General features: G+C 56.2%; 1 protein-coding gene across 2 annotated transcripts in view; it reads left to right on the forward strand.

Moving 5' to 3' along the window:
* Positions 1 to 21,177, forward strand: part of LOC127566880 (poly(rC)-binding protein 3-like) — a 29,363-nt gene extending 8,186 nt beyond the window's left edge. The window contains exons 7-14 of one of the 2 annotated variants that reach the window (XM_052009388.1): positions 2,220 to 2,351; positions 4,309 to 4,437; positions 7,188 to 7,265; positions 7,495 to 7,536; positions 10,575 to 10,650; positions 11,726 to 11,775; positions 12,398 to 12,567; positions 20,518 to 21,177. In XM_052009388.1, the coding sequence (XP_051865348.1) occupies positions 2,220 to 2,351; positions 4,309 to 4,437; positions 7,188 to 7,265; positions 7,495 to 7,536; positions 10,575 to 10,650; positions 11,726 to 11,775; positions 12,398 to 12,567; positions 20,518 to 20,791 (951 nt within the window). In that variant the 3' untranslated portion in view covers positions 20,792 to 21,177. Of the gene's footprint in view, positions 1 to 2,219; positions 2,352 to 4,308; positions 4,438 to 7,187; positions 7,266 to 7,494; positions 7,537 to 10,574; positions 10,651 to 11,725; positions 11,776 to 12,397; positions 12,568 to 13,784; positions 14,181 to 20,517 lie in introns of those variants that run through there. The other variant, XM_052009387.1, reaches the window with a different exon arrangement.
* Positions 21,178 to 24,264: the final 3,087 nt, after the last annotated feature.

The following is a 24,264-nucleotide window of genomic DNA, read 5'->3' on the forward strand; positions in this document are numbered from 1 at the left end:
AACATTTGCCTCCCTCCAATCATCTGGTGGTACTACTTTGGCCAGTGAGGACACAAAGATGATGGCCAAAGGCGCAGCAATCTCTTCCCTCACTTCCCATAGTATCCTGGGATATATCCCATCCGGCCTGGGGACTTATCTATCCTTATGTTTTTCAAAAGTTCTGGTACATTCTCCTCCTTAATATCGACATGTTCTAGTTTATCAGCCTGCTTTACGCTGTCCTCACAAACGTCAAGATCGATCTCTCTGGTGAATACTGAAGCAAAGTATTCATTAAGGACCTCCACTACCTCTTCCGACTCCAGGCACATGTTTTCTCCTCTGTCCCTAATCGGTCCTAAACCTTAAGTAAGCTTTTCTCTTCCTCTTCATTAGATATTCCACATTTCTTGTCAACCGTGGTTCCTTCACCTACCATCCTTTCCCTGCCTCAATGGGACAAACCTATCCAGAACCCTCTGCAAGTGATCACTAAACAACCTCCACATTTCCATTGTGCATTTCCCTGAGTATGTCTGCTCCCAATTTACACTCCCTAGTTCCTGCCTAGCAGCATCATAATTCTCCCTCCCCCAATTAAAAACTTTTCCAGACTGTCTGCTCCTGTCCCTCTCCAAGGCAAGGGTAAAGGTCAGGGAGTTGTGGTCACTGTCTCTGAAATAATCACCCACTGAGAGATCTGACACCTGACCAGGTTCATTTACCTAGTACCAGATCCAGAATGGCCTCTCCTGTAGTCGGCATGTCTACATATTGTATCAGGAATTCTTCCTGGACACACCTAACAAATTCCGACCCATCCAAATCTTTTGCATTAAGGAGGTGCCAATCAATATTAGGGAAGTTGAAATTACCCATGACAACAACCCTGTTATTTTTGCACTTTTCCAAAATCTGCCTCCCAATCTGTTCCTCAGTGTCTCTGCTGCTACTGGAGGGTCCATAGAATACTTCCAATAGAGTGGTCGCGCCCTTCCTGTTTCTGACCTCCACCCACACTGACTCAGTGGATGACTTCTCCAGGACATCCTCCCTTTCTACAGCTGTGACACGGTCCCTGATCAGCAAAGCCACTCCCCCACCTCTTTTACCTCCATCCCTGTCCCTTTTGAAGCATCTAAACCCCGGAATATCCAGCAGCCATTCCTGTCTTTGTGACAGCCAAGTCTCTGTGATGGTCACAACATCGTAGTTCCATGTACTGACTCATGTACTGGTTCATCGCCCTTGTTCCTGAAACTTCTTGCATTAAAGTAGACACACTTCAGCCCATCCAACTGACTGCAATTTTGCCCTTTCAACTGCCTATCCTTCCTCACAGTCTCTCTGCATGCTGCATCTACTTGTACAGTAAATGACCCAAGCTCTGACCTATCGCTGTGGTTGCCATCCCCCTGCCAAACTAGTTTAAACCCTCCCCAACAGTTCCAGCAAACCTGCCCGCAAGAATACTGGTCCCTCTCCAGTTCAGGTGTAACCAGTCCCTTTTGTACAGGTCGTACCTTCCCCATAAGAGATCCCAATGATCCACAAATCTGAAACCCTGCCCCCTGCACCAATTTCTCAGCCACGTGTTCATCTGCCAAATCATCCTGTTCTTACTCTCAGTGGCGTGTGGCACAGGCAGCAATCCAGAGATTACTACCCTTGAGGTCCTGCTTTTCAGCGTCCTACCTAGTTCCCCATATTCACTTTTCAGGACCTTGTCTTTTTTCCTACCTGTGTCGTTGGTGCCAATATGTACCACGACCTCTGGCTGTTCACCCTCCCCCTTCAGGATGCTGTGGACTCAATCTGAGATGTGCCTGACCCTGGCACCTGGGAGGCAACATACCGTCCGGGAGTCTCTCTCTCATCCACAGAATCTCCTATCTGCCCCCCTTACTATGGAATCACTATCACCCTCTTCTTCCCCCTTCCCTTGTACACCACATGACGAGGCTCAGTGCCAGAGATCTGGTCACTGCAGCTTTCCCCTGCTAGGTCTTCTCCCCCCACCAACAGTATCCATTGTGGTATACCTGTTATTGAGGGGAACAGCCACAGGGGTTCCTCTTCTTCCCCACCCCCCTCCCTTGCCTCTGGGGTTGTGTCTCGGGGCTGCCCACTGTCACCACATGCCTGACCGTTTTCCCCCCACCACCCCCCGGGATTGTGTCTCAGGGTTGCCCGTTGTCACCATGTGTCTGACTGTCCCCCCACCCCTCTCCCCTCAGGACATCAACAGTGGCATGGCCAACAGCACGGCCTCGAGTCAACCTCCTGTCACCCTGCGCATCGTGATCCCAGCCAGTCAGTGCGGATCGCTCATCGGGAAAGGCGGCTGCAAGATCAAGGAGATCCGTGAGGTGAGCTCTTCAACCCTCTCGTGGTGGGGGGTGGGGGGATCCTCCACCCGGTCTGAGCCCGGAGCCGTGTCTGTCTCTGCTCGACAACAGAAAATTTTGGTGGTGTTCTGGAGATTGAGGGAGGTTGTCAAAGGATTCATCATTCGGATGGACCAGTTGGAAATGTGGGTGGAGAAATGGCAGGTGGAGTTTAATCCGGGTGAGTGTGAGGTGTTGCACTTTGGGAGGTGAAATGTAAAGGGACAGGACACAGTTCATGGCAGGACCCTTGCATGTACAGTCATGTTTATTGTATGTGCACCAGTATGTTGAGGTACAGAGAAACACCTGCAGCATCACTGGCACATTGAACATTACAGCACAGGACAGGCTCTTCGGCCCATGATGTTGTGCCGACATTTTATCTGCTCTGAGATCTATCTAACCCTTCCCTCCCACACAGCCCCCCATTTCTCTATCATTCATGTGTCTATCTCAGAGTCTCATAAATGTCCCGAATGTATCTGCCCCCACCACTGTCAGCAGTGCGTTCCACACACCCACCAATCTCTGTGTAAAAAAACTTACCCCTGACATCCCCCTTATACCTTCCTCCAGTCACCTTAAAATTATGTTCCCTCGTGTTAGCCATTGTCGCCCTGGGGAAAAGTCTCTGACTGTCCGCTCGATCTGTGCCTCTTGTACACCTCTATCAAGTCACCTCTCATCCTCCTCCTCTCCAAAGAGAAAAGCCTCAGCTCGCTCAACCTATCCTCATGGGACATGCTCTCCAATCCAGGCAGCATCCTGGTAAATCTCCTCTGCACCCTCTCTAAAGCTTCCACATCCTTCCTGTAACAAGGTGACCAGAACTGAACACAATACTCCGTGTGGTCTGACCAGAGTTCTATAGAGCTGCAACATCACCTCGCGGCTCTTGAACTCAGTACCCCAACTAGTGAAGGCCAACACTCCACACGCCTTCTTAACAACCCTATCAACCTGCGTGGCCAGCTTGGGATCTATGGACATGGACCCCAACATCTGTCTGTTCCTCCACACTGCATGGAGTCCTGCCATTAACCTTGTATTCTGCCTTCAGATTCGATCTCCCGAAGTGAATCGCTTCACACTGCAGAGATTTACCAGGATAAAATGTCGGCACAACATTGTGGGCCGAAGAGCCTGTACTGTGCTGTAGTGTTCGATGTTCTGAAGCAAGTAGATAGGGCGGTAAAGATGTACGGCACACTGGCCTTCTTTGCTCGAGGCACTGAGTTCAAGAGTCGGGAAGTCATGATGCAGCTTTATAAAGTTCTGGTTGGGCCACATCTGGAGTATTGCATTCAGTTCTGGTTGACCCCACCCCATTACAGGGAGAGTGCAGGGGGCTTTGGAGAGGGTGTAGGAGAGGTTCACCAGGACGCTGCCTGGATTAGAGGGTGTGAGCTACAAGGAGAGGTCGGACAGACTTGGGTTGTTCTCTCCGGAGCGGCGGAGGCTGAGGGGAGAGGTTTATAAGATCACAAGAGGCACAGATAGAGTAGACAGCCGGTATCTCTCTCCCCTGCCAGGGTGGAAATGTCTAATGCCAAGGTGGAAATGTCTAATACCAGAGGGCGTGCATTTAAGGCGAGTGGGGAAGTTCAAAGGAGATGTGCAGGGTAAGTTTTTTTTACACAGAGAGTGGTGGGTGCCTGGAATGTGCTGCCAGGGGTGGGGTTGGAGGCAGATACGATAGAGGGGGTTAAGAGGCTGTTAGACAGGCCCATGGATGTGGAGGGATATGGATCACGTTCAGGCAGAAGGGATTAGTTCAGTTAGGTGTTTAATTAGTTCGGCACAGACACAAAGGACCTGTTCCCCTCTGCTCTACGTACTGGTGGGTGGGAAGGGTTTAACTGGGCGCCGTGTTTGGTGCAGACCATTGCTGTGGTGTCCTGCTCCGCCTCCTGTGACATGGTCTTTCTCCCGACAGTCGACCGGAGCCCAGGTCCAGGTCGCCGGAGACATGCTGCCCAATTCAACTGAGAGAGCGATCACCATCGCCGGGACCCCGCCGTCCATCATCGAGTGCGCCAAGCAGATCTGCGTGGTGATTCTGGAGGTACCCTGGGGTTTACTGACGGGGCAGGACCCCCTGGGGGCACCAAACCCTCCTCCCCCCCCCCCCCCCACTGACCGGGAGCCGGGACGGGAGGGTTGGTCTGGTGAGGGGGGAGGGGGTGGTGGTGTCTGCTCTGCGGCCCAATGGGTTAGGGCTGCTGCCTCTCCCATTCGACCCAGGTTCGATCCTGGCCTCCGTCGCTGCCTATGTGGAGTCTGCACGTTTCCCCCCCTCCAGGTGTGTCCCAGCAACGTGAGGGTGGGGGGGGGGGGGGGGGGGGGGGGGTTGTGAATGGGACGGGATCGGTGCAAAGGGGCAGGGACGATGGTCATCACAGACTCAGTGGGTCAAATGCCTAGTTGTGCTGCCCAAGGGCTTGGGTTCTCAATGATCAGAACCAGGTTTATTATCACTGACATAGGTCATGAAGTTTGTTGTTTTGCGGCAGCAGTGCAGTGCAGGACATAAAAATCACTAAGTTACAAAAATAAGTAGTGCAAAAGGGGAATAACAAGGTGTTCACTGGTTCACGGACCGTTCAGAGGTCTGTCAGCGGAGGGGAAGAAGCTGTTCCTGAATCATTGAGTGTGAGTCTTCAGGCTCCTGTACCTCCTCCCCGATGGTAGTAACGAGAAGAGGGCATGTCCTGGGTGGGTGAGGGTCCTCAGTGACGGATGCTGCCTTCCTGAGGCGCTGCCTTCCTGAGGCGCTGCCTCTTGGAGATGTCCTCGATGGCGGGGAGGGTTGTGCCCGTGATGGACCTGGCTGAGTCTACAACCCTCCACAGCCTCCTGCACTTGGAGCCTCCGTACCGGGCAGTGATGCACCCAGTTAGAACGCTTTCAAAAACAGGAGGGATTGGAAAGGTTGGGCTTGTTTTCCCTGGAGCGAAGGGTGACCAGATAGTTTATAAGGTCTGTGTAGATGGGGTAGACAAAAAAACAAGAGGGCGTAGGTCAGAGGGAGGAGATTTAAAGTTTCCCCACGGGGAGAGGAGGGTGATATCTGGAATGCACTGCCCCAGGAGATGGTGGTGGAATCTGATCCACTCACCGGGTTTGAGGGGGCATCTGTGCAGGCAAGGCAGAGCAATAAACTGTCCCAGTGGGGTCGTTGTGGGAGCTATAGGGGGCTACGTGGGAGGGAAGGGTTAGATAGATCTCAGGACAGGATAAAATGTTGGCACAACACATTGGTATTGGTTTATTATTGTCACTTGTACCGAGGTACAGTGAAAAACTTGTCTTGCACACTGATCGTACAGATCGATTCATTACACAGTGCAGTTACATTGGGTTAGTACAGAGTGCATTAAGGTAGTACAGGTAAAAGCAATAACAGTACAAAGTAAAGTGTCCCAGCTGCAGAGAAAGTGCAGTGCAATAAGGTGCAAGGTCACAACAAGGTAGTCATTCCTGGAGGTCGGAAGATCGCCAGCCCTGTAAGAAGATTTAAAAGAACATTATTAGTAATATAGTTACTGACATAGAGTTTAAATTTAAAAAGTGTAGAATGATTACAGCAAGGGTAATAAGTAGATCTGTAGAGAGCAGCTTGCAACGAGTCGCCATGCTCCTGCACCATCTCGCTAAAAAGTGGGGGGAGTTAGTGAAGGATGTGGGATTAGTGTAACTGGTGGGGGTCAGCAGGGACTCGGGCACAGGATAACGTCGTGCTGGGGCGCACTCAGAATATCGGGAGCGGTTCTGGGCCCTGTATCCGAGGAAAGGACGTGCTGAGGTCAGAGAGGGTCCAGAGGAGGTTCATGAGAACGATCCGGGGGGGGGGGGGGTGAAAGAGTTAACATGCAAGGAGCGTTTGATGTCTCTGGGCCTGTCCTCGATGGAGCTCGGAATAATGTGGGAGGGGGGTGGGGATCTCAGTGAAACCTCCAGGATAAGAGCGGAGGCAGAGAGGACGTCTACGTCAGTGAGATAGTCCAGGACCTGAGGGGGGAGCGGCCTCAGGATGGAGGGACGTCCCGTCAGCACTGAGACGGGGAGGGGTTTCCCCAGCCTGGGGGGTGGGGGGGTGAATCTGTGGCCACAGAGGGAGGTGGGGGCCGAGTCCACTGGGTGGGTGGGTGGATCCGTGGGGGAGATGGGGACACTGCAGGGGCCAGAATCTGGAGCAACCGACAGTCTGCAGGAGGTCGGGGTCAAGCAGTGTCTGTGGGGAAGGGGAGGAACCGTCGGCGACCCGGGTAGGGACCTGAGACGTCCATCGCTCTTTAACTCCCGCGCTGCTGCTCTCGACCCTCAGCTGATCGGTGGGGTGGGGGGGGTGGAGGTTTAAGGGTTTCGGGGCGGAGGGTGAGGTTGAGAGGGAAAACGCGGTGCAGACTCGATGGTTGACTTCTGCTCCATATCTCGCGGCAACCGTCCTTCCGTTCCGTACTGAGCGCAGGGGGAGGAAGGGGAGGGAGAAGGGATTGGGGGGGTCGGGGGGGGGGGGGAGAACGGTGGGTGCGTGGAGGGGGAGGACAGGGGGTTCAGGGTATTGTACAGATCACGGCTGGTGGAGGGGGAGGTGGGGGCATTGTACCGATTGCAAGGGGTGGGGGGGGAGGGTGGAGCGGGAGCTCGGGGAGGAAGAGGCAGTGTGGAGAGAGGATGGGGGGTTGGGGGTATTGTACCGATTGCGGGGGGAGCACGAGAGGTCGGGGGAGGAGGACAGGGCCTGCTGCCACCCACAGGTCACCCCCCCCCCCCACCCCGACTTGTGATCCCCTCCATCTCTCTCTCTTCCAGCAATCTCCACCGAAGGGTATAACTGTGCCATACCGGCCCAAGCCCGTCTCCGCCCCCGTCATCTTCGCTGGGGGACAGGTAAGAACGCAGCCCCTCCTCCGGCCCTCCGCATGCTCTCAGTCGCGTTTCCCCCCCACCCCACTCTCCCCGGGTTCTAAAGCGGCTTGTGCGCGTTACTCAAGAGGCCAGGCTGACCCCCGTCCGAAGCGGCGGTTACCAGGGCTTGTCTGCTCGCCCGCTGGGTCCCGGGGCAGAGACCGTGGCGGATTCATTCACAGCTTTTGTTTTTCCTCCCTCGATCTTGTAGGCTTATACCATTCAGGGACAGTTTGCCATTCCACATCCTGATGTGAGTTCTTTTTATTTTTTTGTTTTTTCAAATCTCGTCTTAAAAAGTTTTATAAATTTTTCCTTTTTTTTAAAAATCCTCTGAAGTGCTTTTTGTAGTTTGACTCTTACAAGACTTTGGGTCGGGCTACGTACAGTTCTGGTCAACCCCCCCCACCAATCACAGGGAGGGTGCGGGGGGTGGGGGGGCCACTTTGGAGAGGGTGCAGGAGAAGCTCACTAGGACACTGCCTAGATTAGAGGGCATGAATGGGGTCCAAGTCCACAGCTCCTCTGGAAGTGGCCGCACAGGTCGACAGGGCAGTAGAGAAGATGTACGGCATGCTGGCCTTCATCGGTCAGGGTGTCGGGAACAAGAGTTGGGAAGTCAAGTTGCAGCTGTATAAAACTCCGGTCAGGCCACACTTGTGTGCAGTTCTGGTTGCCCCTGTCAGAGGAAGGGTGCAAGGGGACTTTGGAAAGGGTGCAAGAGAGGTTCACCAGGACACTGCCTGGATTACAGAGCGTGAGCTATAAGGAGAGGTCAGACAGACTCGGGTTGTTCTCTCCGGAGCGGCGGAGGCTGAGGGGAGAGGTTTATAAGATCACGAGAGTCACAGATAGAGCAGACAGCCGGGATCTTTCTCCCCCCACCCCAGGGTGGAAATGTCTAATACCAGAGGGCGTGTATTTAAGGTGAGAGGGGGGAAAAGTTCAAAGGAGATGTGCGGGATGAGTTTTTTTTTACACAGAAAGAGGTGGGTGTCTGGAATGTGCTGATAGGTGTGGGGGTGGAGGCAGATACAATAGAGGGGGTTAAGAGGCTCTCGGAGAGACACGTGGACGTGCAGGGGATGGAGGGTTGTGGATGATGTGCAGGCAGGTGGGATTAGTTAGATTGGCCTCTATGTAGGCACGGACTTGGTGAGCTGAAGGGCCTGTTCCTGTGCTGTACTGTTCTGCTGAGAGTGCGAGGGGCAAGGGTGATGCAGACGAAGTGCAACTGGATGGGAGCGGAGTTCAGCTGTGTTCTGGTGTGTGGAGTTGAGAGTTAGCAGGCCGGTATGGCAGGTTACAAAGGAGGAATGTGGTGTGGTGGGTTCTTGGGTTTAAAAATAGTGTTGCTGTAGTTGTGCGAGGCATTGGTGAGGCTGCAGTTGTATTTGGTCACCTTGTTTAAGGAAGGGTGCACTGTAATCGGAAAGAGATTCACCGGGATAATTGCCAGGATGAGAGGGTTTTCCCATCAGGAGGGGCCGGGCAGATTGGGTCTGTGTCCCCTCGGAGTTCAGAAGAACGAGGGGTGACCTTATTCAGACACCTCAGAGCCTGGGGGGACATGACGGGGGGAGGTGTGGAGAACATCTCAGACCCTGCGGGGATGTGAGGGGGGGAGGTGTGGAGAACATCTCAGACCCTGGGGGGAGGTGTGGAGAACATCTCAGACCCTGGGGGATGTGATGGAGGGGATGTGTGGAAAACATCTTAGACCCTGGGGAGGGACGTGACAGGGGGAGGTGTGGAGAACACGTCAGACCCTGGGGGATGTGATGGGGGGAGGTGTGGAGAGCATCTCAGACCCTGCTGGGCTGTGGCGGGGGGAGGTGTGGAGAACGTCTCAGACCCTGCCACTTGGGGAAGATGGGGCAAGTTACGGGATTTTGGGATGCGGGGGAAGGCAGTCATTCAACACTGAGGTGTGTGGGGACCAGCTTCTCTCAGAGGGAGGGAATCTCTGGAATTCTCGAGGGTGGTGAAGCCAGATCATCAGATGTATTGGAGGTGGATAAATATTGGGAAGGTTGAGCGCTGTGGGGAACTGGGACAGGAGAGGTCAGACAGACTTGGGTTGTTCTCTCCAGAGCGGCGGAGGCTGAGGGGAGAGGTTTATAAGATCACTCAAGGCACAGATAGAGTAGACAGCTGGTATCTCTCTCCCCCAGGGTGGAAATGTCTAATACCAGAGGGTGTGCATTTAAGGTGAGGGGAGGGGGGGAGATCAAAAGAGAAGTGTTTTTACGTGCCTGGAACATGCTGCCAGGAGTCGGGGTGGAGGCAGATACGATAGAGGGGGTTACGAGGCTGTTAGACAGGGCCATGGATGTGCAGGAGATGGCGGGAAGTGGAGACTGCAGGCAGAAGGGATTAGTTCAGTTGCTAGTTTAATTAAGTTCGGCATAGACATGTTGGGCCGAAGGGCCTGTTCCTGTGCTGTATGGTGTCCTACGAGGAGGTGAGGCCAGGGGGCAGGTCAGCTGCAATGGTATCGACTGGCGGGGCAGGTTCGCGTGCCCAGTTCCTGATGTCTTGTGTCAGAACTGCCTACAGTCTTCCCCCCCCACGATGTGTGGCCACTTGTACACCTGCGCCCCGTGTGTGCGTCTCCCGCCCACCCACCCTCTCTGCTCCGCGGGGCGACCGGAATACCGTCCGCAGTGCCGACTGGAATTCCCAGCTGACTGAACCTCAGTCCCTGGGTGGGAGTGGGTTAACTGTCAATCTAGGAATCGGTGGCCGGGAGAGCTCGCGCGTGTGTGAATGGGACTGTGTCTGTGCTAAATTGTTCCCGCTGAGGTCTTGTGGTAGGATCCTGGGGGGCGGTGGTGATCCTCTTGGGGTGGGCGTGCACAAGGGTGTCTCCCCTGGTGGGAGATTCAGAGGGAAAGAGATCCCTCTCCTCCACCCCCCCCCCCCCCGTAAAAAAAAATGGCCTTGTATTTAAGGCAGATTTCGTTCCGGTGATCGTGGGTCTCTGAGACTCCTCCTGTCTGCTGTAGGAGGGGAGTGTGCGGAGGTTGCTGAGGTGGAGGGGAGATCGGTTCTCGATAGGTCACCGGGTGTATAGAGTTGGGGTTGCCGCTGACTGCGGGTTCAGAGGTGGGGATGGATATCCCCCCGCCCTCCCTAATCTCGGGGTGGGTCGGGGTGACCGTTTCCTGCTTCCTGCCATGGGCAGGTGGGTTTCACTCGGGCTGGGAACGCCCTGCCTGAGTCAGTGGGATGTCCCTCGCTGCGTGCCCTGTTCTCACTGTCCTCTCTTGCTTTCCCCCCCACACACAGCTCACCAAACTGCACCAACTGGCAATGCAACAGACTCCCTTCACACCTGTGGGACAAACCAGTCCTGGATACTCTGGTGAGTACTGCAGTGGGTCGGGGTCACAGGTCATCCTACACACGCTGTAGGCTGAGGGGAGACCTGATATAAGTTTATAAAACTGTGAGAGGCGTAAATAGTTGGTCTTTTATCCACGGCAGAGTGGAAATGTCAAATACTTAAAGTGCATAGGTTTAAGGTGAGAGGGGGAAAGTTCAAAAGAGTTGTGCGGGACAAGTTTTTGTTTACACAAGAGAGTGGTGGGTGCCTGGAATATGCTGCCAGGGGTGGGGGTGGAGGCAGACTTGTTAGCAAAATTTGAGGCATTTAGTCAGGCAGGGAATAGAAGAACATGAAGTGGGGTCACAGGTAGACAGGGCGATGAAGAAGGCGTTCGGCACGCTGGCCTTCACCGGTCAGGGCACTGAGGACAGGAGTCGGGAGGTGATGTCGCAGTTGTACAGGACGTTGGTGAGGCCGCACTTGGAGAACCGCGTTCAGTTCTGGTCGCTCTGCTGTGGGGAAGACGTGAATAAACCGGAAGGGGCACGGAGAAGGTTTAGGAAGACGTTGCCAGGACTCGAGGCCCTGAGTCACAGGGAGAGATCGGCCAGGCTAGGTCTTTATTCCTTGGAACATGGGAGAACGAGGGGACAACCTTATAGAGGTGCTGAAAATTACCAGAGGCACAGATAAGGTGGACGGTCACAGACTTTTCCCCAGGGTAGGGGAGTCCGAAACTTGGGGGGGGCGGGGGGGGGGAGTGGGGAGCAGAGGTTCGGGATAAGAGGGGAGAGATTTAATAGGGGACCCGAGGGGCAACCGCTTCACCCAGAGGGTGGTCCGTACGTGGAACGAGCTGCCAGAGGAAGTGGGTGAGGCAGGTACAAGAGGATCATTTAAGGGGCACTTGGACAGGTACATGGAGGGGAGGGGCCTGGAGGGATGGGGGCTGATCGCAGGGAGTGGAGACTAGCTGGGTGGGCACCGTGGTCGGCAGGGACCTGTCGGGCCGAAGGGCCTGTGTCCGTGCCTGTTTCCTGTCCCTCGGTGGTGTCAGGAAGGTCGGGGGCTGCTGGTAACGGGCTGATGTCTATCCTCTGGTCTCCCACAGGTCTGGATTCCTCCCAAACCAGTTCTCATGAAATTGCCATTCCCAACGATGTGAGTACCGCCTTCCCGGCTCTACCCGTCCTTCCCCCGCAGGACCCCCCAGGGAATCTATTTTTTCTGCCCCCCCCCCCCACCCAATCCCGCTCTGCGTCCCTCCCACCCCCTCCTACCGAGTGCCCCTGACAGCTTCGGGGTATGTTGGGGTGGGTCCTGGGGTCCTGTCGCAGACGGTCCTGTGGGCTAGAGCTCAGTCCCTCCCGTGGGAGGGCAGCTTCCTGCTCCCCCCTCCCCGCCCACCCCACCTCCCCGAGACTACACTGCTGTGTCTGTGGTGTTCACCTCTCCCTGAGATCAGAGGTCCTTCCTGAGAGAACCTGCCATTCCTCACATGCCCCTGGGTACTCGCTGCAGGTGTCTGTCATAATTGTGGCAATCCAAATTCCTGATCACCTCCCTACTCCCTCTGTCTGCACCCTGCCCCCTCTGTCACTGTCTGCTCTCTGTGACCCTCTTCCCTTCCTGCTCTCTCTCCTGGTGACCCTCTCCCGGCAACCAACCCTCCCTCCCCTCTCTGCATCTGTCTCGGTGACCCTCCACTCCCTCCTGGCCCTCGGTGACCCTCCCTCCCTCCCCTCTCCATCTCAGTGACCCTCTCCTCTCTCCCATCTCCCAGCTGATTGGGTGCATCATCGGACGACAAGGCAGCAAAATCAATGAAATCCGCCAGATGTCTGGAGCACAGATTAAGATCTCCAACCCTGCCGAGGGGTCGACTGACCGACAAATCACCATCACCGGCTCGCCGGCCAACATCAGCCTGGCTCAGTATCTCATCAACGCAAGGTAAGGCTCGTCTAGCCAGCCGAACCTCGGGGCCACTCCCCCACCCCGCCCCCCCCAAACGCCCTGACAGTGCTTGTGAAGGATAAGAGTTCAACGCAGCTCTGTCCCGATGGTGTGACTTCCCATCTGCCTGTACTGCACCGTGACGACTCGTTGTGGGTGGATAACACCGTAACTGCACCCCACTCCCTGAGACTGTAACTGGGTCAGTACACTATAACTACACCCTAGTCCCTGAGACTGCACACTAACCCTGAGACTAACTGGGACAGTACAATGTAACTACAGCCCGGTCTGAGACTGTAACTGGGGCAGTACACTGTAACTACAGCCCGGTCCCTGAGACTGTAACTGGGGCAGTACACTGTAACTACAGCCCAGTCCCTGAGACTGTAACTGGGGCAGTACACCATAACTACATGGTCTCTGAGGCTGTAACTGGCTCAGTACACCGTAACTACACCCCACTCCCCCACACTGTAACTGGGGCTGTATATTCTAAATGCGGATGGGGCTTTGGGGGGGGGGGGTGATTCTAACCCGGGGACACGTTAGATCCCAGACCGATTGAAGTCTGTCTTTGGGAGTGGAGGTTGGGTGGGGTGGGGAGGCAGGCGACCCCATCACCCTCTCTGAGGTCTCCAGACACCCTCCCACTGCATTTTAGCTCCACCCTGGACTGGCTGCAGTGAATTCCAGTGAGGTGCGTGTTTCCCCACACCTGATGGGCCAGTGAGGTGGGGGGGGGGGGGCGGGCACTTGGTCATATTGCGCATGTGGGTAGGACTACGTGTTGCAGTGTGCGGGACTGCGCGGGGAGTGCAGCTGACTTTGTGCGTATGTGCCTGGGCTGTGTTTTTGTGCGTGCACGCCTGACTCCATGTGTGTGTGAGGCTGTACTGGTGTCTGTGTGCGCGCACCTGACTCTGGTTGTACGGTTGTGTGTGTGAGACTGTATGGGTGTGTGTGGGCTGTACGTGTGTGTGTGTGCACCTGACTCTGGTTGTACGGGTGTGTGTGTGTGAGACTGTATGGGTGCATGTGTGCGCATGTGTCTGACTCTCTGGTTGTACTGTTTGTGTGTGTGTGTGAGACTGTGTGGGTGTGTGTTTGCCCGACAGCCCTCGCCCCCACAGCGCCCAGCAGCGCGGCTCTCTCGTTGTATAATATACGCACCGCTCACACACTCCTTTCTCCTTCATTTCCCTGCGTTCTAGGTTGTCTTCCGAAGCGTCGGGAATGGCGAGCCAGTAGTACATCCCCCTCCGCAGTCCTCGACCAGTTCCATACCCACGCAGTTTGTAAATTTGTACCCGTCACCGCTCCTGGCGATAAATCCCTCCCCACCCACCCCTCCCCTTACCCTGCCCTCCATCAGATGCACCCTCGCCTAAACCCGTACGTTCCCCCCCTTCCTCCCCCCTCCTCCCCTCCCTCTTTTTATTGTTTTCGAGGATTTATTTTTCGCTTCTGATTTGAAAAACGACGTTTAAAAGAAGGAAAAGAATGCGATCTTTTGGGGGGAGTTGTAACTCGAATGGAGCGACTTCTCCCCGATGTCAACCAAAACTCTGTAATGTTGGAATTTTTCTAATAAACGAAAGGACACCGCAGGATTGGGGACCGGGTCTGTGTTGACCATCCTTCGGGGGCAGAGTTGGGGGGGAGGGGGCGGGCGGGCGGTGCTTTTCACAGCTGAGGGGGTGGGTGGCACTGCTGGTAGAGACCCAACCTCCCTGCTCCAGAGACCCGGGTTCGATCCTGACCTCCGACACCGTGTGTGTGTGTGTTGCGTGTGTGCCTGTGTGTCTGTGTGCCTGCGTGTATGTGTCTGTGTGTGTATGCGGAGTCTGCACAATCACATGGGTTTCCCCTCCCTCGGCGCGCTCCGTTTCCCCTCCCACATCCCCACGACGTGCGGGTGGGTTAATCGGACCCCGGTGTGTGGGTGAGGGGTGGGACCTTGGGGAGGGGGAATGGAATGAGTTGGGGGGGTGGTTGGCTGGTGATGTTAGGTCAGTACACCATAACTACACCCCAGTCCCTGAGACTAACTGGGTCAGTACGCCATAACTACACCCTAGTCCCTGAGACTGTACACTAACTACAGCCCAGTCCCTGAGACTAACTAGGGCAGTACACTGTAACTACACCCTAGTCCTTGAGACTACACTGTAACTACAGCCCAGTCCCTGAGACACAAACTGGGTCAGTACACCGTAACTACAGCCCAGTCCCTGAGACTGTAACTGGGGCAGTACACCATAGCTACACCCTGGTCGCTGAGACTGCAACTGGGGCACAGTACACCGTAAGTAAGGTCCAGGGGGGTGTGATTCTAACCTGCGGCAGTACACCGTAACCACCGTCCTGGTCGGTGTGGGACCCAGTGTCAGGCGTGGGGCTGTGACCGGATGTTTCCCAGTTACAGTGCGCCTGTAACAGGCCCCACTGGGACCACCGTCTCCCCTCCATCCAATTTTCCATCCATGCTGCAGGTCGATTAACCCCTCCGGCAACACAGGTTGGAAGCCCTCTGACCCCGTTTCCCACCCCACCCCCCAAGGGCCTGGGTTACAGCGGCCAAGGCACAGTCAGCCTCCTGACTTGTAAACATAATTCAGGGCAAATTGTGTCTGGGGATCCAGTGCAGAACCAGCAGAGCCCCTTGGGTGGGGAGAGGGTCAGAGACAGGGTGGGGGGAGAGAATATTCAGGTGGAGTTTGTAATGTGTAGGTATAGGTACAAGAAAAACGTCACCGTATCACAGGCAACACACAACGTAAATTACACAAACGGGGAAAGAAAGACTGCAGAACAGTCGTTGCAGTTGTACAGGATGTTGGTGAGGCCACACTTGGAGCACTGTGTTCAGTTCTGGTCACCCTGCCGTAGGGGAAACGTGGTAAACTGGAAAGGGCAGGGAGAAGGTTTACAAGGATGTTGCTGGGACTTGATGGTCTGAGAGGTCGGCCAGGCTAGGTCTTTATTCCTTGGAACGTGGGAGAACGAGGGGTGACCTTATAGAGGTGTTTAAATTTACCAGAGGCATCGATAAGGTGGGTGGTCACTGTCTCTTCACCAGGGTAGGGAAGTCTGAAACTGGGGGTCACAGGTTCAGGGTGAGAGGGGACCAGAGGGTGGTCTGTATGTGGAACAAGCTGCCAGAGGAAGTGGGTGAGGCAGGTACAATAGTATGATTTAAGGAGCACTTGGATAGGTGCCTGGAGGGATGGGGGCCGATCGCAGGACATTGGGACTAGCTGGGTGGGCACCGTGGTTGGTAGGGTCCAGTTGGGCTGGAGGGTCTGTGTCCATGCTGTGTTGTTCTCTCAGTCCGAAACAAATATAAGTTCACGGGAGTGCGAGAGGTGGTCCCAGTGCTGCTGTACTGAGGCAGTGATTAGGGTTGTGCCGGTCAGTTCAAAAACCAAATGGTTGAAGGGAAGTCGCTGTTCCTGAACCTGGTGGTGTGGGGACTTCAGGCTTCTGTACCTCCTGCCCGACGGGAGCTGCGAGAAGACGGCATGGCCCGGATGGTGGGGATCTTTGAGGGGGGACGGTGCCTTCTTGAGGCAGCATCTGCTGTAGATATTCCCGATGGTGGGGAGGGATGTGCCCGTGATGTATTGGGGCTGGGTCCACCGCTCTCGGCAGCTTCTTACATTCCTGTGCATTAGACTTGCCGTCCCAGACCGTGATGGAACTGGGCAGGATACTTCCTATGGTGCATCTTGAGGAGTTTGTTGGGGTGTTTGGTGACATTGTTGAATCTCCTTGAGCTTCTGAGAAAGTAGAGGCCCTGACAAGCCCTGGAACACAATACAGCACAGGAACAGGCCCTTCGGCCCACAATGTCTGCACTGACCCCGATGCCAAATTAAACTAAATCCCTTCTGCCTGCATAGTGTCCATCTCCCTCCATTCCCCGCACATCCATGGGCCTGTCCAACAGCCTCTTAAACCCCTTGACAGTATCTGCCTCTGCCTCTGCCTCCACCCCCACCCCCCCACCCCTGGCAGCACATTCCAGGCACCCACTGCTCTCTGTGTAAAAAAAACACTTACCCTGCCCATCTCCTTTCAACTCTTTCCCCCCTCTCACCTTAAACGCACGCCCTCTGGTGTTAGAATCTTTCTCCCAGGGTCAAAATGTCTATCTATGCCTCTCATAATTTTATAAACTTCATGTTTCCCCTCCAGAGAGAACAACCCAAGTCTGTCCGACCTCTCCTTATAGCTCATGCCCTCTAATCCAGGCAGCGTCCTAGTGATGTAGGTGCAACAGGTTATCCGAGAAGGCAAATGGGACGCCGGCCTTCATTGCCAGAGGGATTGAATTCTAGAGCAGGGAGGTTACGCTGCAACTGTACAGGGTACTTGTGAGGCTGCACCTGGTCTACTGCGTGCAGTTCTGGTCTCCTTACTTGAGGGAAGATATTACTGGTATTGGAGGTGGTGCAGAGGAGGTTCACCAGGTTGATTCCAGAGATGAGGGGGTTAGCCCATGAGGAGAGATCAAGTCACCTGGGGGTATTCTCACTGGCATTCTGAAGAATGAGAGGGGATCTTACAGAAACATAAAATGATGAAAGGGAGAGATAAGATAGAGGCAGGAAGGTTGTCTCCACTGTGGGTGAGACTAGAACTAGGGGACATGGTGTCAAGATTCAGGGAGTAGATTTAGGACAGAGATGAAGAGGAACTGCTTTTCCTGAGGAGTAGCGAATCTGTGGAATTCTCTGCCCAGGGAAGCAGTAGAGGCGACCTCATTAAATATATTTAAGGCACAGTTAGGTAGATCTTTGCATTGTGGGGGAATTGAGGGGGAGGGGAAAAAGGCAGGTAGGCGGATCTGAGTCCACGGCCTGATCAGCCGTGACCTTATCGACTGGCAGAGCAGGCTCGACGGGCCAGATGGCCTCATGCTCCTGTTCCTGATGTTCTAACACATCCATGCTGACTGTGTTGCCCAGCGAGCTGGTCCCATCTGCCCACGTTTGGCCCACAGCCCTCTAAACCTCTCCTATCCATGGACTTATCCAGATGGCTTTTAAACGTTGGTGATGTTCCCGCCTCAACCACTGTCTCTGGCAGCTCGTTCCACATACGCACCACCCTCTGTATGAAGAAGCTGCCCCTGAAGTCCTTTGTAAATCTCCCGCCTCTGATCTTAAACCTATGTTTTCAGCACCCTCTTCCTGGGGAGACAGACTATGTGCCTTCACCCTGTCTATGCCGCTCGCGATCTTATACACCTCTATCAGGTCACCCCTCAACCTCCTACGTTCCAGGGAATGAAGTCCCGGTCTACGCCACCTCTCCTTGTAACTCAGTCCAGGGGAAGTCCTGGTAAATCTCTTCTGCACTCTTTCCAGTTTCAGTTCAACCACGTCTCTCCTATAACAGGGCAAACCAAAACTGAACGCAGTGCTCCAAGTGCGGCCTCACCGACACTGCAACATCACCTCCAGACTTCTGTACTCAGTGCCCTGACCGGTGAAGGCCACCGTGCCAAACGCCTTCTTCACCGCCCTGTCTACCTGTGACCCCATGCTCAGGGAACCGTGTACCTGTACCCCGAGGTCCCCCTGTTCTACAACACTCCCCTGTCATTTACCAGTCTATGTACCTGTACCCCGAGGTCCCCCTGTTCTACAACACTCCCCTGTCATTTACCAGTCTATGTACCTGTACCCCGAGGTCCCCCTGTTCCACAACTCCCCCCAGGGCCCTGCTGTTCACGGTAAGAGTCTTACCCTGGTTTGATCTCAGAAAATGCAACACCTCACATTTATCCGGATTGAAGGCCATCAGCTAATCGTCAGCCCACATCCCCAGCTGATCCTTCATAACCTTCTGCACTGCCTACACCACCACCTATGTTCCTGTCATCTGCAAACTTACTAACCTTGTCCACTCATGTCCAAATCATTGGTACGAATAAATGGAGGGGGGGGGCGCGGGTGTGTACAAGATGTGTGGGGGGGCGGGGTGCGGGTGTACGGCTGCCTGTGTGTTCCAGAGCAGGGTGGTCCAGGACCAGACCCCGGCCTGTGTTTGAAGGGGACAGGTCCCAGAGAGATTCACGTGCAGTCCATCCTGGGGAGAGGAGGGGAGGGACGAAAGCCCCCGTCCTCTCTGTCTCCCACTGCGTTCCCACCCTGACAGATCAGGAGGGGGGTTGTATCACGTGTGGGTAGGACAGTGAGTGTGTGTGTGTGTGGAGGTGTCTGAGTGCCTGACTGTGAGTGTGAGAAAGGTGTCTGACTGTCTACCTCTTGTGTGTGTGAGTGTGAGAGGTGTCTGGCTCTGTGTGTGTGTGTGTGTGTGTGTGTGTGTGTGTGTGTGTGTGTGTGTGTGTGTGTGTGTGTGTGTGTGTGTGTGTGTGCCTGACTGGTGTTGGCACTTTGGGAAGACAAACCAAGGTAGGACTTTCACAGTGAATGACAGGGCCCCAGTGAGTATTGTAGAACAGGGGGGCTCGGGGTACAGGTACATAGACTGGTAAATGACGGGAGTGTTGTAGAACAGGGGGACCTCGGGGTACAGGTACATAGACTGGTAAATGACAGGGGAGTGTTGTAGAACAGGGGGGCCTCGGGGTACAGGTACATAGACTGGTAAATGACAGGGGAGTGTTGTAGAACAGGGGGACCTCGGGGTACAGGTACATAGACTGGTAAATGACAGGGGAGTGTTGTAGAACAGGGGGACCTCGGGGTACAGGTACATAGACTGGTAAATGACAGGGGAGTGTTGTAGAACAGGGGGACCTCGGGGTACAGGTACATAGACTGGTAAATGACAGGGGAGTGTTGTAGAACAGGGGGACCTCGGGGTACAGGTACATGGTTCCCTGAAAGTGGGGTCACAGATAGACAGGGGGGTGAAGAAGGTGTTCAGCACGCTGGCCTTCACCGGTCAGGGCACTGAGTACAGGAGTCGGGAGGTGACGTCGCAGTTGTACAGGACGTCGGCGAGGCCGCACTTGGAGAACCGCGTCCAGTTCTGGTCGCCCTGCTGTGGGGAAGATGCCGTCGAGCTGGGAAAGAGCCGCAGAGGGAGATTCCCGAGGATGTTGCTGGGACTTGAGGGACTGAGTTACGGAGAGAGGTCGGGGCAAGTTGGGACTTTATTCCTTGGAGCGTGAGGGGTGACCTTACAGAGGTGTATAAACCCACGAGGGGCATCGATAGGGTGAATGTGCACAGTCTTCCCCCCCCAGGGTTGGGGAATCAAGAACTAGAGGGCACAGGTTTAAGGTGAGAGGGAGAGAGATTTAACAGGGGACCCGAGGGGCAATTTCTTCACCCAGAGGGTGGTCCGTATGTGGAACGAGCTGCCAGAGGAAGTGGGTGAGGCAGGGACAGTCGGACAGGTCCGTGGGTGGGAAAGGTTCAGAGGGACGTGGGGCCAAACGCGGGCAGACGGGACCGGCTCAGGTGGGGATCTGGGTCGGCACGGACCGGTTGGGCTGAAGGGCCTGTTTTCTGTGTGTGTGTGTGTGTGTGTGTGTGTGTGTGTGTGTGTGTGTGTGTGTGTGTGTGTTGCAGCTCTGGGGAGTGTTTCAGACAACTGTCTTTAGCCCTCTCCACACACCCCCCCCCCCCCCCATCTAACTGTTGTACCTGGTGGTTCTAATATCAATCTGTTTGTTGTGTCCTCTCCTCTCCCTGCCCCCCTCCCCCACACCCCTTCACCCTCCCCTCCTCCCCCTACCTCCCTCCCCCTCCCACACCCCCCTCTCCCACCCCCTCTCTCTCCCCTCCCCTCCTCCTCCCTCCCCCTCCCCTCCCTCCTCTCTCTCCCTCCCCTCCCCCCCACCCCCTCTCACTCCTCCACCTCCCCACCACACACCCTTCCCTCTCTCCCCTTCCCGTCCCTCTCCCCCTCATCCCCCCCATCCCGCTCCCCCTCTCCCCCCCCCTTCCCCCTTCTCTCTTCCAGTCTGGAGAACACCAAGCCCACCACCAGCCAGAAACCCTCGGCCCCTGGCCCGGACCCCCAGCTGGGCGAAGCCCCCACGGACCTCACCTCCAGCCCCGGTGCTCCCCCCGAGCTGCCGGGGGGGCTCTCCCTGCCCCTGCCCAGCTCCTCCCCACCCCCGCCACCCCCGCTCCCCCCCCTCACTGACACCCCCCCAGCCCCCAGGGCGGCGGGATCGTCGAGGGGCGAGGAGGGGCTGCAGAGGGGGGCGAAGTTGCGCTTCTCCCCCTACTGATGGACCCCTCCCCTCCGGGGGGGGGAGTGGGGCACCCCGTGACCCATCAGACCCCCCTGCATCCCCTCCCTCCACCCCCCATGTGGGCACCGGGGTGTTGGAAACGCCCCCTGCTCCTCCCCCGATCTTGTGGAAGTGGGGGTGAGGTGGGGTGGGGGGGGTGCAACCTGGAACGGGGGCAGAGCCGGGGAACGGGCCACTCCACCCATCGGCTCGCTGCTGTAACCCGGCGGCCACATCGAAACGACAGCCCGGGCCCCACGCTCAGGATGAGGTTTGCTTCTGCCGACTGAGAGCTCGGGATGTCGGTCGTTTCGCCGCGGTGGTGCAGATCAAAGACGTAAAGACCACTGTAAGTCACAAAAATAAATAAATAGTGCAAAAGAGGAGAACCACGAGTGTTCACGGGTTCACGGACCGTTCAGAGATCTGACGGCGGAGGGGAAGAAGCTGTTCCTGAATCGTTGGGTGTTCGGGCTCCTGTATCTCCTCCCCGTTAGTAGTAATGAGAAGAGGGCATGTCCCGGGGTGGTGAGGGTCCTCGGTGATGGATGCCGCCTTCTTGAGGCACCGATGTCCTCGATGGCAGGGAGGGTTGTGCCCGTGATGGAGCTGGCTGAGCCTACAACCCTCTGCGGCCTCCTGCGCGTTGGATCTTCTGTACCGGGCGGTGATGCAACCAGTCAGACTGCTCTCCGCTGTACTGTAGAGATTTGCGAGGGTCTTTGGTGACAGACCCTATCTCCTCAAACTCCTGACGAAGTAGAGCCACTGGCAGTGTGAAGGAACAGAGGGATCTTGGGGTCCACGTCCAGAGATCCCTCAAGGTTGCCGCGCAGGTCGATAGGGTTGTTGAGAAGGCGTACGGAGTGTTGGCCTTCATTAGTCGGGGGATTGAGTTCAAGAGCCGCGAGGTGATGTTGCAGCTCTGGTCAGACCACACTTGGAGTATTGTGTCCAGTTCTGGTCGCCTCATTATAGGAAGGATGTGGGAGCTTTAGAGAGCGTGCAGAGGAGATTTACCAGGATGCTGCCTGGATTGGAGAGCATGTCCCATGAGGATAGGTTGAGCGAGCTGGGGCTTTTCTCTTTGGAGAGGAGGAGGATGAGAGGTGACCTGATAAGAGGTGTACAAGAGGCACAGATCGAGTGGACAGTCAGATACTTTTCCCCAGGGCGACAACGGCTAACACGAGGGGACGTAATTTTAAGGTGATTGGAGGAAGGTATAAGGGGGATGTCAGGGGTAAGTTTTTTTACACAGAGAGCGGTGGGTGTGTGGGACGCACTGCCGGCAGAGGTGGTGGGGGGAGATACATCAGGGGCATTTAAGAGACTCTCAGAGAGACACATGAATGATAGAGAAATGGGGGGCGATGTGGGAGGGAAGGGTTAGATAGATCTCAGAGCAGGATAAAATGTCGGCACAACACTGTGGGCCGAAGGGCCTGTCCTGTGCTGTAGTGTTCTATGAAGTAGAGCCGCTGGTTTGCCTTCTTCGTGGTTACATCGATGTGTTGGGCCCGGGATAGATTCCCCCAAGACATTGATGCCCAGGAACGTGAAGCGTCTCTACCGCTGACCCCTCAGTGAGGACTGGTGTGTGTCCTCCCAACTTCACCCTCCCCAAAGCCCACAGTCAGTCCCCCAGTCTCGCTGACGTCGAGGGCGGGGTTGTCGTTGCGACGCCCCTCGACCAGCCGATCTACCTCACTCCCGAACACCTCCTCGTCGCCAGCGGAGATTCTGCCGACGACGGCGGTGTTGACAGGGAACTTATAGACGGTGTTTGACCTGTGCCCAGCCACACAGTCATGAGTGTAGATACAGCAGAGCAGGGCTGTGCTTCAGAACAAACACGGAACAGGCCCTTCGGCCCACAATGTCTGTGCCGTACTCAGTGCTGACTTAAACTAATCCTTTCTGCCTATACAGCGCCCGTCTCCCTCCGTGCCCCCGCGCGGCGCCCATCTCCCTCCGTGCCCCCGCCCGTCTCCCTCCGTCCCCCCGCGCAGCATCTGTCTCCCTCCATTCCCTGCATCCAAGAGCCTCTTAAACCCCTCTATCGTATCTGCCTCCACCCCCACCCCTGGCAGCACATTCCAGGCACCCACCGCTCTCTGTGTAAAAAACCTGCCCCGCACATCTCCTCTGAACTCTCCCCCCTCTCACCTTAAACGCACGCCCTCTGGTATTAGACATTCCCACCCTGGGGTGGGGGGAGAAAGATCCCGGCTGTCTGCTCTATCTGTGCCTCTCGTGATCTTATAAACCTCTCCCCTCAGCCTCCGCCGCTCCGGAGAGAACAACCCGAGTCTGTCCGACCTCTCCTTGTAGCTCACGCCCTCTAATCCGGGCAGCGTCCCGGTGAACCTCTCCCGCACCCTCTCCGAAGCCCCCCCCCCCCGCACCCTCCCTGTAACGGGGGGGACCAGAACCGCACACAGTGCGGCCCAGACCAGAGTTTTATACGTCTGCAACGTGACTTCCCGACTCTTGTACCCGACGCCCCGACCGATGAAGGCCAGCGCGCCGTACGCCTTCCTCACCGCCCTGTCGACCTGTGCGGCCACTTTCAGGGGAGCCATGGACTCGGACCCCGAGGTCTCTCTGCGACGCAGGAGATTTTGCAGCTGCTGGAGTCTGGAGCAACTCACAAAGTGCTGGAGGAACTCAGCGAGTCGGGCAGTGTCCGCAGAGGAAAATCAACGGGTGTTTCGGGTCGAGACCCTTCATTGGGACCCCTCTGCCCTCTCTATCCCTTCCGAGAGAGAGTCTGTGGGAAGCTGGGGGGGTGGAGGGGGAGATAGAGAGTGGGAGGGAGGGGTGGGGGGAGAGTGGGAGGGAGGGGGAGGATGGGGAGGGAGGGAGGGGGAGGATGGGGAGGGAGAGAGGGGGAGGAGGGGGAGAGAGGGGGGAGGGGGAGGAGGGGGACGGAGGGGGAAGATGGAGAGGGGGAGTGCGAGGGCGGAGGGGGAGGATGAAGAGAGGGTGGAAGGGAGGAGAGGAACATGGGGAGGGAAGGAGGTGAGAGAGAGGGAGGGAGGGAGAGGGAGGTGAGGGGGAGGGAGGTGGGAGAGAGAGGGGGGAGGGGAGGGGAAGAGGAGGAGGGGCGAGAAAGGGGAGGGGGAGACTAAATGAAGTGGTGTCCTCTTCCCCCCCCCCACCTCAGCCGGACACAGGTGTGTGTACACACACAGCCCCCACCCCCTCCCCTGGGTCAGGTCTCCTGTCCCTGCGCCGAGGCACGAAACGCGTACAAACTCAGTCCTCGCACCCCCACCGTGGGTCTACAGACGCCGGGGAGGGGTGGTGACCCCCCCCACCCCGTCTCAGACGGGTCAGGTCACTCCCCACCTCCCCGCAGACGGCAGATTGTGACGACCCCGGGCGATGCGTCTCTGGCGTACACACACACCCACGCGCTGCTGCGTCGTACATGGGCGCGCCTCTCTCCTCCGCTCCCGGGACCA

This window comes from Pristis pectinata, chromosome X (genome assembly GCF_009764475.1).
Source record: "Pristis pectinata isolate sPriPec2 chromosome X, sPriPec2.1.pri, whole genome shotgun sequence".
Lineage (NCBI taxonomy): Eukaryota > Metazoa > Chordata > Chondrichthyes > Rhinopristiformes > Pristidae > Pristis > Pristis pectinata.